This window comes from Eptesicus fuscus, chromosome 20 (assembly GCF_027574615.1).
Source record: "Eptesicus fuscus isolate TK198812 chromosome 20, DD_ASM_mEF_20220401, whole genome shotgun sequence".
Taxonomy (NCBI): Eukaryota; Metazoa; Chordata; class Mammalia; order Chiroptera; family Vespertilionidae; genus Eptesicus; species Eptesicus fuscus.
This window is the reverse complement of record NC_072492.1, coordinates 41,929,367-41,952,543: the sequence shown is the minus strand read 5'-3', so window position 1 is coordinate 41,952,543 and position 23,177 is coordinate 41,929,367. Positions and strand designations below refer to the sequence as shown.

Below are 23,177 nucleotides of genomic sequence, written 5' to 3'. Positions count from 1 at the left end.
TAATTAGAAGTCAAGCTCTTGCTAGTAGTACATCTTGAAAAGATATACATATAAAAACAAATTTAAAATATAACTACAGAAAAAATTTACATAAATCAGCAAAAGCCAGTACTTGGGAGCTGATATTTTTTTCTGTACTAAGGCTTTGAAATCCCGTGTGCATTTTTCATTTACAACGCATCTCAATTCTGACTAGCTACATTTTGGATGCCCAATAGCCCCATATGACTAGTGGGTTAGTGTTGGATGGAGTTAGTCAATGAGAACTTTCTGGAAAAGATGAGTTTTAAAGGAAGGGAGGAGCAAGAGGTCTTTCCAGCAATAATGCATGAGCATAGTGGGGAAGAGAGAATAAGCCAGCTGTAAGGGCCAAATGGTAAACAGGTTAGCTTGCTAAGACTAGAGAATCTATATTAAATGATAGGAAGAAACAAGTCTGAGAAAATGGTAAGGACAGTTCACAGAGAGCCTTAAATGGTTATAAGTTGAATTTTCTTTAACTGACAAAAGAGAGCCTTATGGGTTCTTGCATAATGAAAATAACTTTTTAAGAAGCTGAGATACAGATATATTAGAATAAATCAAAATGGGAGACTTAGAAAAATAGGGAAATTGCTGCAAAATTTTCTAGGAGATGAGAGAGAGAGAGAGAGAGAGAGAGAGAGAGAGAGAGAGAGAGAGAGAGACTGGGTCCTAATGCCAGCTCTACCATGTATCACTGAATCTCTGTGTGCCTGTTTTCTCATCTGTAAAATGGGGATAATAGTATCAACCTAACACAGTTGTTGAAAGGAGTAAATCAATACATAAAAAGTGTTTAGTAAGCACTCAATACATTATTATTCAATTTTTAGCTAATTAGATTACCAATCATTATTTCTACTAGAGGCCCAGTGCACGAATTTCGTGCATGGGAGGGGGAGTCCCCCTTAGCCCGGCCTGCGCACTCATGTAGTCTGGGATCCCTCGCTCCTTACCGCCTGCCTGCTCACTGCTCTTTACTGCTCGGCTCACTGTTCATCAGCCCGGTTTCTGGCTGAGCGGCACTCACCCTGTGAGAGCGTACTGACCACCACGGGGGCAGCTCCTGCACTGAGCATCTGCCTCCTGGTGGCCAGTGTGCAACATAGCGACCGGTCGTTTCACCAGTAAAGGTCACTTAGGCTTTTATTATATAGATGACCAAGACGTGGTCACAGATATGCACCCATGTGCAAAAGGCCCCATCTCACATGTTAGTTTGAAAGGACTGCAGATTTTCAGTCTGTCTTAAAAGGTACGAAGGATTCAGAGGATAAGAGGGCAAGCCCAGTGTCTAAGACTGTGCTGTCTAATACAATAGCCACTAGTTGTATGGGGCTATTGGGCATCCAAAATGTGGCTCGTCAGAATTGAGATGCGTTGTAAATGTAAAACGCACACTGGATTTCAAAGCCTTAGTACAGAAAAAATATCATTAATATTTGTATATTGATGACATGTTTGAAATGATAATATGTTGGATATGTTAGGTTAAATAAGATGTATCAATTTCACCTCTTTTCTTTTTCCTTTTTATAAACTTTTGATGTGGCTAATAGAAAATTTGAAGCTAGTTGGCTCACATTATATTTATTTTGTACAGTACTGGTCCAGTACAACTTTCATTACTGAGATTTGGAAATTAAGGGGGTCTACATGAGAAGGGTCTATAAAAGCATAGGGGCTTATGGATAAGTCTTGTCCTTAACACGTTAAAATGTTTTAAAATGTATACATATAATTAAAATATATATTTATATTAAATAAATATATATATATATGTGTACCTCAATTTGCTAGGTAGCTACAGAACTGAGGGAGCTACAGCTAATTTACCTTTCAAGAGGCCACAGTTGGGAAAGGGATTAAAAAAAAAATTTTTTTTTTACTTAAAAAAAAAAAGCAAGAACAAAGATGAAAATGGGAAAAGGTAAAGCATATCTTATTTTGAACATTAAATCATGGAAACAAAAATCTAACTTTTGAAATCACTCCCTCCAAGGTCCAAATCACACTGGTTTAAGTAACGTGGGTTATCACAAGTTTTCTGACAAAATTTTCCATAGCATCCCTTGACGTTGCTACTTAAAATAACAGGAACGGCTCCCCGCTGATCTGGAGGTACAAATCCAGTTCGGGGTTTTGCTCTGAACGGATGTTTTAACCTTCATCCCTGACGGCACTGACCCCCTCAGTAGGCTGCAGTGTCCGGAGACAGCTCGGGGCGGCGCGGCGCGGGCTGGGGGGCGGCGGTCACACCTTTCCCTCGGCGCGTCCAGTCCTTCCGGCTCCTTCCGGAAGGCTGTGGGGTCCCCAGCGTCGCCGACAGGTGCGCAGCTGCCGGCGGCCTCCGGCCCGCGCCCCCGCGCCCCCCCCTCCCGCGGGCCGCACCTCGCCGCCCCGCCCCCTGCCCGGCGCACGCGCACACCGGCGGGGCCGCGCCTGGCCCGCGGGGCCGCGCACGCAGCCGCCGCCGCTGCCACCGCCTCCCTCCCTCGCTCCCTCCCTCCCTCCCTCCAGGCTCTCCTCCCCTGCCCTCCCCTCCGCCCCCTTCCCCGTAGGCAGTCCGCCCGCCCGCACTGACTCCCTCCCGGCCCCTGGCGCTCGGGCTGGGTCTCTCCCCGGCCCCCCAGGACCCCCCGGTGGCTCTCCTCCGGCGGTCGCTCTCGCTCGGTGGATGTGGCTGGCAGCCGCCGCCCCCTCCCTCGCTCGCCGCCTGCTCTTCCTCGGCCCTCCGCCTCCTCCCCTCCTCCTTCTCCTTCTCAGCCGCTCCTCTCGCCGCCGCCGCCGCCGCCTCCACAGCCTGGGCCTCGCCGCGATGCCGGAGAAGAGGCCCTTCGAGAGGCTGCCTGCCGACGTCTCCCCCATCAACTACAGCCTCTGCCTCAAGCCCGACTTGCTGGACTTCACCTTCGAGGGCAAGCTGGAGGCCGCCGCCCAGGTACGGCGACCCTCGGGCGCCGGGGGCCAGCTGCCGGGCCAGCAGTTAGTTAGGCCGCGCCCGCGGGCTGAGCTGGGGGGCCGGGCGGGCGGACGGGCCTGGGCGCTGCGGGCCTGGGGCCGGGGAGGCTGGATCCCGGACGGGCGCGCCCCTCTGGGGCGGCGGCGGGGCGCGGGGTCTGGGGTGTGCTGCCCGCCGGGCTGGGGTCCAGGCCGCGCTGCGGGGAGCGCTGCGGGAGCCGGCGGGGCCCGGCCCGTGCGCCCCTCCGGGGCCGGCACACCTGTGTGGGGCATCCCCCCCGATCCCCGGCCCTTCCGGGCTTGGTGGTGTTCTGGGAGAGGCTTGGAGGGTGTTGGGAGAGGCCGGAGGGGTCCCCATAGTCCACGCTCTGTCTCAGCCTCCTGACTCGGTTCTTTCCTGTGGTTCTGCCCACGCCCCACGGAGGACACTTGGGCAGGGGCGCTCATCGGGGACTCCCCCGGCCCGCCGCGCGTTAGCGAGGAGGGGGGATTCTAGAAGCGGGGAGCGGGTGAGAAGGAGAATGTTAATCCCGGGCAGCCTGGCCGAGTTCTCCCCGCCTGCTCCGGCCCAGGGGCTGGGTTTCCAAGATGATCCGCCCCTCCCCCCTCCCCTTCTCCTCAAGTGACAGTGCAGCAGGGGCTGTTCTCTCCTAACCCCTAGAGAAGCTGCAGGAGGACCCCATTTCCGGTTGCCCTCCCATCTTCCTAGCTTTGCAGCCCCTGAAGCAGGTGGATTTATTGCCACAGCGATGGCTGTGTAGCAGCCCCGTCCTCTGAAAGAAGCTGTTAGTTTTAGCATTCCACCGGTGAAAATATTCCATTACTCTTCGTGGCAGTTTTTGGTGAATCATGCTCTCCCCACCGCCCCTCACCCTCTGCAGCATTATCTGAAGTATTGTTTGACTTTGGAGACCATTATTACTGACGCCCTACAAAGGTCCTGAACAGTAGACATTGTATACCAGATTATAGGATGTATTATGTGAAACCTGTAAGGAAACATGGGAACTGTGTAGCAGTTATCTTTAAAAAGAATGAGGGTCAAAATATTTTGTTTCATTTTGCTTCCCACTGCAGTCAGGAGGAAAAATCTGTAGGCCTCAGCCTTAAAGAACAGGGTGTGTATAGAGCGGCGAAATGAAAGAGATGTAGACTAGGGTTTGAATGAGTTGAAAGTTGGCAATTGTCTTTGAAAGCCGAGTACTCAGATTAAAAATATGTCTAAAAGCGTACAATTAAAAAAGTGTACTGTCAAATTTGGGGCACTTGTGCGAAAGCATGAGGACTCTAGGGTCTGGCTGCATCAAAAAGCAAAACTTAACCCTGTGAAAGTCAGGTGATTTAGAATTTTTCCATTAAGAATATGAATCAGAATGAATGCATCTTGGGTTTAAATTAGGATTTGAAAGGGTTATTTGGGGAACGATGTTTGTTTAAGCCAAGTGACTAGAGTGTTTGATATATATTGGCAGGGGGCAGATGGGAGGGATTGTAAACAGTAGCGTGTCTTGTGACTTGGCAAAGGGAGGACCTAGTGATGAATGAGTTTGCATTATGTGAAAAGACTAACATTTAAAAACATTATTTGTTTCTTTACCACATTAGCTGGCATAATAAGTTCATAATTCTAAGAGGAATGTATATTTAGGGGAAATTTTCAGAAAAAAAATTGTCAAGAGAGATTTTCAAATGATTATTTTGTTAGGAAGTGACTGTTTTATTTAAGTGTTAGGATAGAACAACAAGCAGTGATGTACTTCTTATCCCTTTTCTACTTTTCCAAAAAGATGAGAAAGATTTAAAAGCTTGGTTGGGTCATTGAGGGAACACATAGTAATGTGCTAGATATTAGCAGGGACTTGGGAATTTGATACAAGGAAATAAGTGAATTTTTTTGGTAACATGAACTTTTCAAAGTGTTCCTTTTCAGAAATACTTTTCAGGCTAGGTGCATGCAACACATGAAAGATGGCATTTCAATCTATAGTGAATTCTCTAACAGGTGTTATTAAAGGACAGTTGGACTCTTTAATTGTGTGAATTGCCACCTTTGGAAGTGTAAAGAGGAATTAACATTAGTAAAAAGTTACATTAGTAGTAAAAAGCAGATGTTAATGTTTTTTGAAATCCATGGATTGGAGCAATAAATTGTGGCATTAGGTAGTATCTTATAGTGGAAAATTTAAAATGTGGACAAAATTATATCTCTAGAAACCGGATTTATAACTGGTATTGGGTCAGTTTCCTAACAGTTGGAATCACGTTACACAAAGTATGCAAGTTGCTTGGTTGCTTCAGTTACAGACTTTTATGATAAGCCCAGAGTATTTGTACAGGTTACATATTAGAAACTTAGTGGATTTTTAACCTGGCCTGGGGTGTGGACTCTTGGGGAAGGTGAAGAAATTGTCAATGTGGATAATTTAAAAAGTAGTTGTCTTCTACACAAGTGAGTGTGGTCTAATTCAGCAGGTTTTGAAAAGGTGTTTATTATGGGCCTAGAGCAGCTATTTTCAACCTGTGCCACAAGAATTTTGAAAACATGCAATACCCAACTATTTAGTTGTGGCTCTGACCTCTTTTTCCATAGATTGTCAAGTAAAAAAATGACAACAGCCACCATAACAATAGTTGTCCAGTGTGAATGAATAAAAAGGATTCTTTTTTTGTCAGATTATAAAAAAATATTTTTTTTTGGTGTGCCACAGATGAGAAATTAGTTTATGTGTGCCACGAGATGAAAAAGATTGAAAATCACTGACCTGGAGAAATGGAACATTCCCTTTCTCGTCCCTTTAGAATATTTGAGAGCAATAGATTTTTGTAACTATTTCAAATTCTGATTTTCTTGCTTTGTGGATAATTAAGAAATAGGTTACAAGTTTATGTGAGTGGCTACAATTCTTTGTTATAATTGTATTTATGCAATAATTGGTTTTTTCCTTATGGAAATGTTTCACCTGTGCCAGGGAAATTACCATCATCCTTCAAGGCCAGAAGTCAGGATACACCCTGGCCTGCGCCAACAAAATATTCATGTTCATGGTGACTAAATTGGCACTTACAGGAGAGTTACAGATATAGTAGTTTGTTTGGAACACTGAAAGTTGGCACATAAATGGATGTTATTGTCAACCCTGTGTTATGGAATTTTCTGCCCCAATTTAGCATTTGCAGTAATTTTGGTCATTTTTATTACTTAAAAAATGATAAAATTAATAATTTGTCTAACATTGTGCTAGAACACTAAATGGTCTTAAGAAATTAAATTTGAAAGATTGATGATAAGGAATTGAATTTGTTCAGATTTTCCATTCTGTTTTTTGAAATGTATCTATGAAGAAACACCTAAGAAATTTTTATATGTGAAGCTTTATCTAGTATCATCTGGCAATGAATTCTGCAATGAATTTTTTAGATAAATGAAGCGTACCCATTGAGGCATTTAGAATTTTAAAAATATTTACTGATTAGGATGAAAATATTCCTCAAATCTATTATTTAAAAACAATTCTATACTTCCTCATAATCTAGGTTTGTTTCTTTTCTTTTTTAAAATACTGGACATCATTCTGAACATCTGTCATTGATACTTATAGCCATAGATTACTCAAAACTATCTACTATGATACTATACATTAGTTTCATATCTGTTCTTTAAAGTTTTTTTTTGTTTGTTTGTTTTCTTACTCTGAGGTTATTATTTTTTGCTGCTTATTGTGCCTTGTTGCTGCCTGTTGTGAAATTTCTTGCCTCTTTATTTTACTGAACTTGATCTGAAGAGGTCTAAGTAACCAGATAAACAGGCTTGTTTGAATTTATAAAGACATTTCTAAGTGAGGGTTTGATGGATTCTCCTTTGAGTGAAGGGTATGAGCTGTGTTGTATGGACTTTGTATTAACTCTTCTGGCTTTCCATAGAGGCTTTTTTTTTTTTTTTTTTAACTTCCTGGTTCTGGATAATTGAGACTGCCAATACAACCTGGATAAATGTGGTTTTAAGTAGTAAACTGAAACTTATGAAATGTCTCTGAACTTTGCTACATAGTAAATGGGCCTGTGCTTATTGTAAAATTAAGTCTTATTCTAATCTGTATGTGAGTCATTGGCAAAGGACTGAGTCTTCTAATAGCTGTTTTGTTGTTAACTGAGATTAGTTCTGTAGATCTTGGAGATTTCATGTTGAACACCATACATGCATGTAGTTCTCAATTTATTTGGCCACTTTGTAATCACTTTAAATTTTTATTTTAAATTAGGACATATTTTAGAAATATGGAAAAGTAACCCACCACCTAGATTTTGCAGTTATTAATATTTGGCCCCATTTGCTTCAGACTGCATGATTTTGAGGGAGGGGGGAATAAAATGTCACAGGTGCCACTAAAGCCATTTCCATCTCTTCCACTCATACCCAGAGGTAACTTCTTTCTTTAGGTAGGCGAGTATTTTTCTGTGTGTAATTTAAAAGTGTTATTGTGTATGTAAGTAGCCACAGGCAATAAACAGCAATGTTTTGTATGTTTAACATTTTTACATTAATGGTACTTATTATGACTTTCTGCAACTTGCTCTTTCAATGTCTTTATTATTAGAAAACTTGGCTCAACTTGTGCTTACTAATTATTTGCTCCTTATTGTCTTTAGAAATTATAGCCCTGTTCCACAAAGACAACAATTACAAAATTTTAACGATGAAATTGTTTGTTACGCAAAGTGACTCAGGCTTCAGATTGACTGGTATTTGGAATTGTCACACTGGAGATTTCCTTTTACTAGAATCTCAGCATTTGGGCAACCAGAAAAAACCTCTTGAGTCTTACTATGTAAGGTGTATTTCTGAATGATTGTAGTCAAGACTCATTCAGGGGGAGAAAAATGTCTCAAATTGCTGTCTTTCCTAGTTCATGGGAAACTTCCATTGTAAAATTCTTACAAATGGTCAAGCTGCCTCTTCAGCAGAGCTGTTACTTAGCTTTGGTTCTGTTGAAGTGCAACACAATTTGATATGCTAACTTTAGCATTTGCTCTCTTTTAAGCTTGAAAACTGAAAATCCTTTGCATGGTTACCTGTATTTTTTAAAAATAGATTTTTATTGATTTCAGAGAAATGAAGGGAGAGGGAGAGAGAGAGAAAACATCAATGATGAGAGAGAATTGCCCCCTCCCCCCACTGGGAATTAATCATGCAATCTCAGCATGTGCCCTCACCAGGAATCGAACCCTGACCTCCTGATTCATGGGTTGACTCTCAACCACTGAGCCACACCGACCACGCTATTACGTATTTTGATAGTGGAACACACAGGTCATATGCACTACAGGATGATGTTAGTATGTGAGAAATCAAATATGGAATTATCAGGTCAGTGCTATTGGAAAAGCATTAAAAAGAAGTGTTCTAGTGTAGTAATCAACCACTTAAGCATATGCCTCAGTCTATAGGGATATTTTAAATTGCCTTCCTTGGGCAGTACATATATGCTGATATCCAAAGTGCTATATATCACAGTACCTAGTTCTTAAATTTTATATCATTCTGATCAGGTGCTTTATAAACTGTTAGGTGAGTGCTGTTAGATGATATTCAGAGTAACATCTTTATGATTGGAGCACATTTAATCTTGGTCTTTGTGTGTGTGCCTTAATACTATCTATTCAGTGATGACTATGTATCGGGCACTAAATGCTACTATAAGCACTTTCTGTGGATTATCCTGTTGTTTTAAGTGCGTCTCTAATATAAGACAGGTATACTGTCAGGTTTTTAAAATGTGAGTTTAATTTCATTATTAAGTATTTTTGTCCCTTTGTTTCTTTACTCCCACCCTTCCAGAAATGGCAGTAATTCTTGGGGAAAAAAATTAGTAGCTGTTCAACTAGTAGCTTAATTCATTAGTATAAACAAGTGGGTTTTCTCTAATCATGAGAGGAATTGGAATGTACTTGTAACTGGATGTTGTGCACCATGTCTTTCCAAAGTACACACTTTCCCTCAGAATGTTATAATAGTAGTGAGATAAATGATATCATTTGGCATATGTAGTGTTGTACTGGTATCTTGACATTGGTAGATTAACTGCTTGGCTACTATTAAATTCACTGTAGATGTTGATGGATGAAAATATAGTTGCCTAGATAAAGATTAGGATACATAACTAAACTCCTGTTATTATTTTGTTGGCATAAACTTCAAACTCTGGAAGGTTTTGATTCATTTTGCCCTTTGGCGAACAACCAGTAAGTGCTTCATTTCTCTGTTTCTGAATTTTTAAAAAGTCATATTTATGAAAAAAAAAAGTCATATTTATGAATAGGCAAAGATTTTGTTGTTGTTGTTCAGATGTAATGGTATAAGTGGCCAGTTGTGACATAAAAGTTTTAGTGCTGTTTAAATATGTTCTGGTGAAATAATACTAAATTTAAAAAAATATGTTTATTAAATGACATTTTTTGTTTAGCAACAAGAAGATTTGATTTATGAGAAGGATTTTTTTGGTTTGTTTTTTTGTTAATCCTCACTGGAGGATATTTTTTCCCATTGATTTTTAGAGAGAGTGGAAGGCATGGGGTGAGAGACAGAGAGAGAGAAACATCGATGTGAGAGAGACACATAGTTGGCTGAGTCCCTTATGTGCTCCAACCTGGGATTGAACTTGCAACCTAGCTATGCGCTCTGACCAAAATAGAAACCTGCCATATTTTTGGTATATGGAAGGATGCTCCAACCGACTGAGCCACCCAGCCAGGGTGGAGGATATTTTTTTTAATGAGCCAAAATATATAATGAGCCAACACTTTATGTGTTAGAGATTTTGACAGTCTGTTATAGGCTTGATAGCATACTATTTGTAATATAGGTCACATAATTTTAGTTTAAAATTAATCATGTTTGCCCAGTCAAGGTGACTAAGTGGTTGAGTGTCGACCCATGAACCAAGAGGTTACCAGTTCGATTCCTGGTTAAAGTACTGGTACATGCCTGGGTTGTGGCCTCGATCTCCAGTAGGGAGTGTGCAGGAGGCAGCCGATCGATGTTGTTATTGCTCTATTCCTCTCCCTTACCCTTGCTCTAAAATCAATAAAAACATATTTAAAAAAACTAATCATGCTTATGTATGGTTTGTTAGTAAAATGATTACTGTTAGGTATAGCTTTTTCATACAGATATTATATTACTCCTGTATCCTTACCTAGTTTTGTGGTCTGTTCAGTGTTCTCAAGGCACTATTAACCTACATATAGGTTTTGCTTGGTCTACAGAGTGTTTTTGAAATTTTTGAATTAGTTGTCACCAATTAAAAATTAAGAGATTACATAATAAAATCTGAATTTGTGACTTTTTAAAAGTTGGAAGATCTGTCAACACGAAGTCTGCTTTTCAGTTCAGCAATAATTAGTTGGCTCTAAGAAGTGGCTACTTCCCCCTCCTTTATGCATAGCTTTCCTTTATGCATATCTTTAATATAACCTGTTGCACTCACCTGCTTGGCTCTGCAGGCATTTGTTTGTCATTTAGGGCATCTATATTTTTATTATTTTAGATTTAGACCATTCAAATGTCTGAAAATGAATTTGAGATTATGTTTAATGCAACAAGCATATAAAAGCAGGATTGCAACCAAATTGAAAAATGGGCAAGGACAATTTGCAGAAGAAAAACTTAATGGCAGCCCTAGCTTGTTTGACTCGGTGGATAGAGGTTCGGTCTGCAGACTGAAGGGTCCTAGGTTCTATTCCAGTCAAGGGCACATGCCTGGGTTGTGGGCTTATCCCCAGTAGGGAGCATGCAGGAGGCAGCCCATCAATGGTTCTCTCTCATCATTGATATTTATATCTCTCACTCTCCTTCTCCCTTCCTCTCTGAAATCAATAAAAAAAGATATTTTAAAGAAACTTAATGGCAAAAAAAAAAAAATGCTTAGTAACCAATGTTACTAGTAATCAGGGCAATTCTAATTAAAACAACAATGGAATCCATTTAATACCTATCAGATTGTCAATAATTTTAAAGTTTTTTTGGAGGATGCTGAAAGTGGGATTTCTTTATTCTTTGCTCCTGGGAGTGTCAGTTGAGACTGCTTTGAAGGATAATTTGGCAATTCTTGGTAAAAAATGTGTGCACAAAAAAATATGGATCAAGATATTTATTTTAGTACTATTTAAAATAACTATTATAGTACTAGAGGCCCAGTGCATGAATTCATGCACAGGTGGGGTCTTTCAGCCTGGCTGGCAATCGGGGCCAGCGGGGGGCCACGGGAGGTTGGCCAGCTGGGGGGAGGGGCCGCAGAGCGGGAGGTTGGCTCGCTGCCCTGATCTGGGCTGATTGGGGCCAGCTGGCTGGGGGAAAGGATTGCAAGAGGTTTGGGGAACGTGGGAGGTTGGCCAGCCGGGGGGAGGGGCCACAGGAGGTTGGCTGTGGGAGCACACTGAGCACCAGGGGGCAATTCCTGCGTTGAGCATCTTCCCCCTGGTGGTCAGTGCGCATCATAGCGACCAGTCAACCGGTTGTTCAGTCATTTGGTCATTCGATTGAACTTTCCTCAGGAAGGAAATGGATAAATAACTGATTTATTTATAAAGTGGAATACTACTATGCAGGAGTTAAAAATGAATGAATTAGATATAAGTTTATCAGCATTTACTCATCTCAGAAACAATGTTAAGTGAAAAAAACAGGTTGTATAAAATTATATACAAACAATTTGAAAGCATTTATATAAAATTAAAAACATTGCTGATTTTTATACATGTAGTGGTTTTAGGATAGTGGTTATGAAGGAATGAGGAAGAGAGGAAAGGGCTTTTATTATTTCTATATTTCATTTCTTTTTTGGATCTGAAGCAAGTAAGACAAAGCCCAAAATAAAACTTTATTTAGTCTCGGTGGAGTGTCATTAATGTCTATTATAGCCAAAAATATTTAAAGAGTGTTTTATGAAGTTCTGATATAGTTTATGATACTAGCTTTCTTCCTCCATCCTTATTCGATCATCGGCACACCAGGTGGCTGAGCCTGGATGGCTCCAGCCTCTTCCTCCATCCTTATAAAAGGTCTCATGATGGGTTTCAAGGGTTACATAACACAAATTAATTGCAACATATAAAAAGTGTTTTCTAATTTAAGTTTTTTTTTGAAATTTAAGAAAATTAAGAAGTAGTTATAAATCAAGGTTTAAGAAAAAAATTGCTTTTATGTTAGCTAACTGGTCAGATGTTTAAATTCTGTGAAATACTTATACATTTGTTATTGCTTTTAATATAATATGAATTGCTTTGGATTCCTTAAAACTAGTCATTTATTTCTACCATTGATGCATAAATAGTTTTAGTGAGTCTGGGTTTTAAAAAGTATGCCTCTCCCTAACTGGTTTGGCTCAGTGGATAGAGCATCAGCCAGCAAACTGAAGGGGCCCAGGTTTGATTCTGGTCAAGGGCACATGCCCGGGTTGTGGGCTCCATCCCAGGTAGGGGGTGTGCAGGAGGCAGCCAATCAGTGATTCTCGTTATTGATGTTTCTATCTCTCCCTCTCCCCTCCTCTCTGAAATCAATAAAAATATATTTTTAAAAAATAAAAAGTTTGTCTGCTACATATATTAGGCCAAGTTGAAGATATAAATATTAATCAAGCTATTTCTGACATTGCTGGTTTTTCTTTCCCCTTAGGTGAGGCAGGCAACCAATCAGATTGTGATGAATTGTGCTGATATTGACATTATTACAGCTTCATATGTACCAGAGGGAGATGAAGGTAAGAGCTGTTTTTCATTTTAATTTGCTGTTCCTATTTGTATGTGTATGTTATGTACAGGGTGGGGCAAAAGTGGGTGTTTACAGTTCAGTACATGAAAGACAGTTTATTCTGGTATTCTTTATTAATTACTAGAGGCCGGGTGCATGGATTTGTGCACATTGAAAGGAAGTTAATTAGAAAGTGGCCAAAAAAGTCAATGGGGAAAAAAGGAGACATATGTACTACTATTTGTAATATTTTAAACAATAAAATAAAAATTAAAAAACAAATAAAGAAGGTGGCCAGTGGGGCATGACTGGGCGAGATGGGCTGGATACGCCCTGAAGCTAACTTCTCGCAGTCCCTCCCTGGGTGCTGGGGCTTGAACGGTATCTGCGGAGTGAGTGGGGTTCTTCCAGCAGGTGGGGTCCCTCTGCCTGGCCTGCAGGGATCGGCCGAAACTGGCAGTCTGACATCCCCCGAGGGGTCCAGGAGTGCGAGAGGGCACTCAGCAAAGTTGCTGTCCCTCGGCAGCTCCTGTGTTGAGTGTTTGCCCCCTGGTGGTCAGTGCACATCATACCTACTAGCCAGTTGGCCGGTTGGCCAATTGCTTAGCCTTTTATATATATAGATTGTTTATTTTTCATACAAACAACTATAAAACTACTTTTGCTGCACCCTGTATTTGTGTGTGCTTTTGTGTGCATGTGTAAATATACATTATGTTAAGGTATCAGTTTTACTTTAGAAATAGGAAAATTCTTAAGATATTCATGGGAAATATTTGAATAGTATAATCTGACTGTACTACGAGATAACAGAAATGTCACAATTTTAATTCTACTTCAGACATTAACTTATTTTGTGACTCTAGACAAATCACTTTTAAGTATAAAATGAATATAATACCATGCTTTAAAAAACTGAAGAGTTATTTTAAAAATTAAGCAATTTGAACACGAAAGGTTCATCAAGTGGGCTTAGTTCATAAGTGGTTTTCCTAAAAATTTTTTTCCTCTTGAACTATAAATTAAAATTTGAGATAAGTCTTACTCTTAACTGAGAGAAAAAAATTTGCTTTGTGATATCAAATATGAAGGTTAGAAGCTAAGTGATGGAGTTAGTTACAGGGGAAGAATAGATTAAAAAGAAACATGGCATAGAATGTGTAGGAACTTAATGAACATCTTTAAAATGAGAACCATTTTAGATCTTGTAATTACAATAAGGATTAAATTTAGTAATCAGTTTTGGCATGAACTTATTTCTACATAAGCTGCATATTTTAAAGTTATCCAGTTTGGCATAAACTCAAAGGTATGTTAATATTGGAGCTGAATTGCTTTTAATATTTTACTTCACCTTGACATTCCTTGTCAAAATGATTGATTGGTTAGTTTCTACTACTCTAAGACTTCCTCTTAGAAACTCTTTTCATTTGGTATAAAAGAAGTTAGAAATTTGACCTTTTTACATTTTGCATTGCTGGTTTCCCTCTCCTTTATATTATACTGAAAAGAAGCATAAAAGTAACATTTTAAGGCTTGGCTATATACCGTATTTTCTGGCGTATAAGACGACTTTTTAACCCAGGAAAATCTTCTATACGCCCAGTCGTCTTATACGCCGGAAAATACGGTATATATATATATATCTATATATATATATCTATATATAGATATATATATAGATATGTATATATCTATATATATATCTATATATAGATATATATATCTATATATATATTTTAAATCATTTAGAAACACACCAAGTTAATCATTTTCCTTTTTATTTATTTATTTTTTAATATACATTTTTATAGATTTCAGAGAGGAAGGGAGAGGGACAGAGAGATAGAAACATCAGTGATGAGAGAGAATCATTGATCGGCTGCCTCCTGCATGCCCCACACTGGGGGATCGAGCCCGCAACCCGGGCATGTGCCTTGACCGGGAATCAAACCGTGACCTCCTGGTTCATAGGTCGACACTCAACCACTGAGCCACACCAGCTGGGCTTGACAATATTTATTTCATGAATTTTTCTTAAATTATCCATAGAAAGACAAAAGTAGGTAGCAATTGAGTATATTATTGCCAAGAAGTACTTACGTTCAATTGATTGTAAATTAGATCAAACTGCTGCAATTTTAAGTTAGAGGAACAGATTCTTCAAATGGACTTCTAACGCATGCCCACTTTAAAAAGTTGTTTGGTGAACGGAAGAGAGATTATTTACTTTTTTTTTTTTTTTTCAAAAAATATATTTTATTGATTTTCCACAGAGAGGAAGGGAGAGGGATAGAGAGCTAGAAACATCGATGAGAGAGAAACATCGACCAGCTGCCTCCTGCACACCCCCCACCGGGGATGTGCCCGCAACCAATGTACATGCCCTTGACCGGAATCGAACCCGGGACCCTTCAGTCCACAGACCGACGCTCTATCCACTGAGCCAAACCGGTTTCGGCAATTTAATTTCTTTAACTGAAGAAAAAAGGAAGCACATTAGCCAAGAATATCAAGGCAAGCTTTCTTTGTTGTAGGTAGAGAACATTTAAATTCAATGTAGGGTTTTAAAATGGTGTCTAGTATATATAGGTAGAGATAGTAAAATAAATATGCACCATTCAATTGGCATGGTTTCAGCTCAGGTTTTTTGTGTTTTTTTAAAAATATATTTTTATTGATTTCAGAGAGGAAGGGGGAGGGACAGAAAGAAACATCAATGATGAGAATCATTGATCAGTTGCCTCCTGTACACCCCCCAATGGGGATCGAACCCGCAACCTGGGTATGTACCCTTGACCAAAATCGAACCTGGGACCCTTCAGTCCGCAGGCCAATGCTCTATCCACTGAGCCAAACCAGTTAGGCCTCAGGTTTGTTTTTTATCTTCCTCTACTAAACTGTCAAGAATTCCAAGTACATATTTTGAAAATGTATAACTGCATGGTGCCAACTCATAATGATCTGAACCTTAAGGAAGTAGTGTTAATGTTCTCACTAAGAGGGTCAGGAGAGAAATGAAAACTTAAAGGAAGTGAAGAGGATTTGGAGAGAATTCAGATAAAATATTAATTTATTTTAGATACATAAAATATTTTCTTTAGAACTAGCTAAGGTACATTTCTCAACCCATTTCTCCTACAGCAACAGAAAATCCTGGAGTCGTGTGTAAAACCATTTTATTTTGGAGTATAAGAGAATGAAAAGTTGTACGAATTTGGTACTTTAGGGTTTCAGTCAGAAACAAAGATAGATTTTTGCCTTTCAGATATATATATATGGCTTATATAGCTTAATTTTACCCTTGGACATAGTAGCATTTAAAAAAATTTTTTTAATCCTCATCCAAGGATATTTTTCCCCATTGATTTTCAGAGAGTGGAAGGGAGGCTGGGAGGGGAGAGTGGAGAGAAAGAAAAACATCAGTGTGAGAGAGACAAATAGATTGGTTGCCTCCCACACATGCCCCAATGGGGGACGGGGGGTGTTGAGCCCGCAACCCAGGTGCATGCCCTTGACTGGGAATCGGACCCGAAACCCTTTGGTGTGCAGGCCAACACTCTAACCACTGGCCATGCCAGCCAGGGCAGCATGTTTTATTTTTATCTTATGAGAGAGTATAACATTGTTTCTTTATAAACTAGTAGTTATGAATTTGACTTCCAGCTCCTCCCAGGGCTGTATGCTGATGGCAGGGGAACAAATGAGTCAGTAGGAGAGATACCATTTATTAACCCAGCTAATCTCATGTAGTACCTATTAATACTGATGGGTGCCTTCTGCAAGACCAATTTACATATTTGTAGCCACCAAATCATGGCGCTTTAAGGTAAAATTAGAAAATTACTTGAAGGCATACGATTTTTGCTTTTTTGTGTAAGTTTTTAATTATTGAAAAGGCCATCTTATATGTGCAGTAACTCAGAAATATCTATTGGCATGTGTTTCTTTAAACTAAGGCACTGCCTTTTATAAAACAGAACTAATTTATTTTAAAATCTATCTGAGATCTTACTTTGTAATATTTTAAAAATGAGAAATCAGTAAGAAAAACGGCTGAAAACTGTTTTTTTACTGTTCTGCACTTCAAGGGTTGGTGAAATCACTAGCACTTAAGCCAGTGCAAGGAATGCACCTCCCTACACAGTGCAGGGATTAGTATTGTCATCAGCTTCTGCAAGAGAAATACGAAACTTTTGAGTGCCTGAACTCAGGTCCTGACAGGTAAAGAGTCTTTTAATTTATCATTAATAGATGGCTTGGGCATAGCCACATAGAAAATGATCACTTGAAAGATTTGTATCAATGTTTCCCTCACTATACTCTGCCAGGTATATGTTTGTAAAAAAAAAAAAACTTTTTCATCGGTGACATAATATTTCATATTACATTATAGTATACTAGAGGCCTAGTGCATGAAATTCGTGCACCAGTGGGGTCCCTTGGCCTGGCCTGTGGGATCAGGCCGAAACCGGCTCTCCAACATCCCCCAAGGGGTCCCAGATTGCGAGAGGGCACAGGTCAGGCCGAGGGACCCCACCAGTGCACAATTGGGGCTGGGGAGGGACGCAGGAGGTTGGCCAGCCAGGGAGGGACTGCAGGAGGGCTCCAAGGAGTGTCCAGCCTGTCTCGCTCAGTCCTGATCAGCCGGACCCCAGCCACAAGCAAACCTACCGGTCGGAGTGTCTGCCCCCTAGTGATCAGTGCACATCATAGTGAGTGGTTGAGCAGCCTTAGCATATCATTAGCATATTACGCTTTGATTGGTTGAACAGCCGACCGGATGACCAAACACTTAGCATATTAGGCTTTTATTATATAGGATAGTTTCAGATCCACCAGCATCACTGATTTATCCATATAAGACATGTAAGCTTTAGCATGTTTATTCTTGAAGTATGATTGTAGTTTTTAGTGTGTGCATATGTGTGTTTAATAAAAGGATAAAATAGCTTAAGAAATATTGCCAAACATTAATAATTTCAAGCGAAACTATTAACTTGAAAAAAAGGAAAGGTTCCTGACACTTGATCATCAGCTTTTGTCTAGCTATTAGTAATATATATTCTGTCATATAATTATGTGTGCATTAAAAATAACATTAATAAACCACCATCTTTTTTGCAATAGAGTTGCTGTATCATTCTGAAGATACATATACAACTAGTTAAGCACTAACCCTCAAATCAGGAAGATTGAAAGAGAAGGGAAATTGCTAATACAAATGTATTGAAATAAGATATAGAATTTCATACAGAAATTTTATGTAAAGGGAATCCAAGTATAACTTTTTTAAAAAATATTTTTTTTTATTGATTTCAGAGAGGAAGGGAGAGGGAGAGAGAGAGAGAAACATCAATGATGAGAGAGAACCATTGATAGGCTGCCTCCTGCATGCCCCTCACTGGGGATCAAGCCCGCAACCCAGGAATGTTCCCTGCTGGAATTGAACCCAGGACCCTTCAGTCCACAGACCAACGCTCTATCCACTGAGCCAAACTGGCTAGGGCTCCAAGTATAACAATGACATATGTTAGGGGCCTCAAACCAAAGTTACCCTTGGGGTTAAGCAAATAATAAAAATGAATGAATTGAGCTGGATGTAGGAAAGTAAGAATGTTGGGACAGAAGCTTAACTGGAGAGTATATATCTCATATAAGTATATTCAACTTTTAAAAAATATATTTTTATTGATTTCAGAGAGGAAAGGAGAGGGAGAGAGAGAAATGTTTCATCAATTGATGAGAGAGAATCATTGATTGGCCATCTCCTGCATGCCCCACACTGGGGGTCGAGCCTGCAAACCGGGTATATGCCTTGACTGGGAATCAAACCATGACCTCCTGGTTCATAGGTTGACGCTCAACCACTGAGCCGCTGCAGCTGGGCTCTCTTTCACTTTTGAAGGATAATTTTGAAGGGTACAGAATTCTAGATTCGTGTTTTTTCTTTCTCAACACTTTAAATATTTCACTACACTCTCTTCTTGCTAGCATAATTTCTAAAAGAGAAGTCTAATGTAATTCTTATCTTGCTTCTCTATAGGTAAGGTGCTTTTTTCCCTCTAGCTTCTTTCAAGACTTTTTTTTTTCTTTATCATTGATTTCCTAATGTTTGGATATGATATGCCTAGGTGTAGTTTTGTTTGTTTGTTTGTTTGTTTTCTTATATTTATCCTGTTTGGTCTTTTCTGAGCTTCCTGTAGTTGTAGTTTGTTGCCTGACATTAATTTGAGGAAATTCTTAGTCATTGCTTCAAAAATTGCTTTTGTTCCTTTATCTCTTTCTTCTTCTGGTATTCCCATTGTGGGTATGCTTTATCTTTTGTAGTTTTCCCACTATTCTTGGTTATTTTTTTCCCCAGTCTTTTTTTTCTCTTTATTTTTCAGTTTTGGAAGTTTCTATAATCATGTCCTCAAGCTCAGATTCTTTCCTCAGCTGTGTCCAGTCTAATAATGAGCTCATCAAAGGCATTCTTCATTTGTTACAGTATTTTTTATCTCTACCATTTAAAAAAAATATGGTGTGTTGTGTTTTTTTATTGATTTCAGAGGGAGGAAGAGAGAGGGAGTGAGAGATAAAAACATTGATTGGCTGCCTCCCTCATGCCCCCTACTGGGGATCAAGCCCACAACCCAGACATGTGCCCTGACTGGGAATCAAACCGGTGACCTTCTGGTGCATGGGATGATGCTCAACCAACTGAGCCACACTGGCTGCACTCTGCCATTCTTTTTTATTCTTTCTTAGAATTTCCATCTCTTTGCTTATATTATTTACCAGTTCTTGAATTATATCTACTTTTTTCATTGAAGCCCTTAGCTTGTTGATCATAGTTTAAAAGTTTTTAAAAAATTCCAACATTCCTGTCATATCTGAATCTGGTTTTTATGTTTGTTCAATCTCTTCAAATTTTGTTTTCTGACTTTCAGTATGGTGCTTTTTTGTACTGGGTAAAAGGAACTGTGATCTATAGGCCTTTAATAATGGAATGGTAAGATGAGTGGGGAGGGGAAATGTTCTGTAGTCCTATGATTGGGTCTTACACTTTTGTTGGGTCTTTGCCTGGGTCTGTGAGCTTCACTAGTGTTTCTCAGGTTTTCTTTCCCCCTTAGGTGGGACAGGATGACCGGAGGGACTGGAGTTGGGTATTTCCCTTACCTCAGGTAGGTTAGGCTCCCATAAAACCCCAATAGGTTAAGCTCTGGTAAAATAGTTTCTCCTGAGGGCAGGTTTTATTATGAAAAACAGAATGCAGTGTATTTCAAAGTGCTTCCTTTTCCTCTCTCCCTGCAAGAAACATGAGGGGACTTTTCTCTGATATTCACTGTTAGAACCTAATAGAACTCCTGGAGGTAAAATTCAGAAAGGTATGTGAATCCCCCTTTGACTGGGTCCTTCTGGAATTTTTAACTCTCAGGCTTGTCCACACTGAGCCTCCAGATGTTTGTCGATTACAGTTCAGGTTTTCCTACCTTAGCACTGGTTGCTAGAGGTGATTGTTCTTGCTTATGGATTTCTGTTCTGGTAAATTGTGATTCTCTGTATCTGACTGTCTCCAATATTTTTGGCAGCAGTTTACCTCTGTGTTCTCACTTCTCTGATGGAACTAAGGAGAGCTGTTGATTTTTTATTTAGTTCAGGTTTTTACTTGTTGTTAGGATGCAGTGGCAACTTTTAAGCTTCTTACATGCAAGACCAGAAATTTTCCTGATGATTGTATTTTTGTTTCCAATCTAATAGGTTACATTTTAATATATAAGAACAATTTGTGCCTTTTTGTGGGCATATGTTTTTATTTCTCTTGGGTAAATACCTGAGAATACAATGGCTACATCATATGGTAAATGGAGAATTTTTGGAGAAACTGCCAATTTTCCAAATTGGTTGTACCATTTTATATTCCCATTAACTGTATGATATGTTCAGTTTCTCCATATCCTTGGTAGCACTTGTTATATTTCATCTTTTTAATTTTTTAAAAAAATATTCTTTTATTGATTTCAGAGAGGAGGGAGGAGAGAAAGATAGAAACATCAATGATGAGAGAGAACCACCGACTGGCTGCCTTCTGCATACCCCACACTGGGAATCTAGCCCACAACCCAGGCATGTGCCCTTGAAGGGAATCGAACCTGGGACCCTTCAGTCCCCAGGCCAATGCTCTATCCACTGAGCCAAACTGGCTAGGGATCCATCCATCTTTTTAATTTTAACTATTCAAGTGGTTGTCGTGGTATATTGTGTGTGTTTTTTTTAATTGATTTCAGAGAGGAAGGGAGAGGGAGAGAGAGAGAAACATCATTGATGAGGGAGAATCATTGATCGGCTTCCTCCTGCACCTCCCCTACTGGGGATCCAGCCCACATCCCGGGCATGTACCCTGACCTGAAATCGAACTGTGACCTCCTGGTTCATAGGTTGACGCTCAACCACTGAGCCACACCGTCCGGGCTTGTTGTGGTTTTAATTTACATTTCCCTAAATGCTGATGATGTTAGGCATCTTTTCATGTCCTTATTTGCCATCCATATGTCTATCTTGGTGAAATAGCTATTCAGACCTTTTGCCATTTGGGGATGGGAGTTGTTTATTTTCTTATTGAATTTTAAGAATCCTTTATATATTCCAGATATAAGCTTTTCTTGGACATGTTTGCAAATACTCTCTCCCAGTCTGTGGCTTGCCTTTTCATTTTCATTGCTGTACTTTTTAAAGAGCATAAGTTTTTAATTTCAATTAATTTCAATTTACTTAATTTTCTTTTATAGTTCATGTTTTTGTGTGACCTATTTAAGATGTTATTGCAAAATTTAAGGACGTTAAGATTATGTTCTGTGTTTTTTTCTGGAATTATATAATTTTAACTTTTACATGTAGGCCTTTGATCCATTTTGAGTTAAAATTTCTATATGATATAAAAGGTCTAACTTCATTTTTTTGCATGTGTATATTCAGTTTTCCCAACACTGTTTTTCCCCCATTGAATGGTCTTAGCACCCTCATTGAGAATCATTTGACCATATATGGAAGAGTTCATTTTGGGGCTCTCTGTTCTTCTCCATTGCTCTATATCTGTCTTTATGCTAGTACTATACCTTCTCTCTCTCTCTCTCTCTCTCTCTCTCTCTCTCTCTCTCTCTCTCTCATTACTATAGCTGTGTAATCAGGAAATGTGAGACTTCAACTTTGTTCTTTTTTCAAGATTGTTTTGGCTCTTTGGGGTCCTTTGAGATTCCATATGAATTTTTGGATGAATTTTTAAATTTCTACAAAAAACCCTGTTGGGCTTCTGAGAGGGTCTGCATTGAATCTATAGATCACGTTGAATATAATGGACATCTTAACAATATTAAGTCTTCTAAATCCATGAATGGAAGATGTCTTTCCATTTATTTGTATCTTTTTTTTTTTAAATTCTCACCGAGGATATGTTTTTGTGTTTTTTTTTTTTCATTTTTAGAGGGGGGTTGGGGGGGAGAAAGAAAGAGAGAGAGAGAGAGAGAGAGAGAGAGAGAGAGAGAGAGAGAAAGAGAGAGAGAGAAACATCGATCTATTGCCTCCTGTACATGCCCTGACTGGGAATCAAACCTACAACCTTTTGGTGTACGATGAAGAAGATACAAATTGCTCTGGATTGGTGGCTCTAACCAATGGAGCCACCAGTCCAGGGCAATTTGTATCTTCTGTAATTTCTCTCAGCAGTGTTTTGTAATTTTCAGTGGGTAGGTCTTTCACTTCCTTGATTAAATTTGTTCTTAAGTATTATATATTCTTTTTTATGCTATTGGAATGGTTTTGTTAAATTCCTTTGAGATTGTTCATCATTAGTGTATAGACATGCAGCTGATTTTTTTTTTTTTTTTTTTTTTTTTGGTCCACAACAGTATCCCTTTTATTGGCATGAATCACAGTTATGAGGTCTTGTCCATCAGAAAGTGCAGCTGATTTTTTAAAAAATGATGATTTTGTATTCTATAACTTTGCTGAATTTGTTTATTAATTCTTATAGTAATTTGGTTTTTTGTTGTTTTGTTTTTATTTTGTGGAACTTTTAGGGTTTCCTACATATAAGATTATTTTGTCTGTGAACAGAGATAATTATTTTTCCTTTCTAGTTTGGATGTCTTTTATTTCCTTTTCTTGCTTAGTCTGGCTAGAACCTCTAGTACTATATTGAATAGAAGTGACAAAAACAGGCATTCTTGTCTTGTTCTGGATCATAGGGGAAAAGCTTTCAGTGTTTTCATTAAGTAAGATCATCTTGATCCAGTTAAGTTTGTTTTTTTCCTGTCAGTTTGCTCTTACTGCTGGTTTGTAGCCCTGTCAGGAATCTTTACTAAGGGTTTCCCTTACTTTTTAGGCCCTGAAATCTAATTTTTAGTTCCATACCATTACAAAACTGCTTAAATCTAGTAGTCAGCAGATGTCTTGAGGGGAAATTAAATGA

The 23,177-nt window shown here is 39.3% G+C and overlaps 2 protein-coding genes across 5 annotated transcripts in view; one reads left to right on the top strand and one right to left on the bottom strand.

The window, feature by feature from the left end:
• Positions 1-2,390, bottom strand: part of MRPL45 (mitochondrial ribosomal protein L45) — a 38,115-nt gene extending 35,725 nt beyond the window's left edge. Inside the window, exon 1 of the mRNA XM_054709080.1 lies at positions 2,209-2,390. The gene's annotated coding sequence lies outside the window, so the exon portion shown is untranslated. The remainder of the gene's footprint in view (positions 1-2,208) is intronic.
• A 186-nt stretch (positions 2,391-2,576) lies between these two features.
• NPEPPS (aminopeptidase puromycin sensitive) overlaps positions 2,577-23,177 on the top strand; it is a 67,625-nt gene continuing 47,024 nt past the window's right edge. For 2 of the 4 annotated variants that reach the window (XM_054709076.1, XM_054709077.1), the window contains exons 1-2: positions 2,577-2,962; positions 12,653-12,737. In XM_054709076.1, the coding sequence (XP_054565051.1) occupies positions 2,699-2,962; positions 12,653-12,737 (349 nt within the window). In that variant the 5' untranslated portion in view covers positions 2,577-2,698. The remainder of the gene's footprint in view (positions 2,963-12,652; positions 12,738-23,177) is intronic. The other 2 variants (XM_054709074.1, XM_054709075.1) reach the window with 2 other exon arrangements.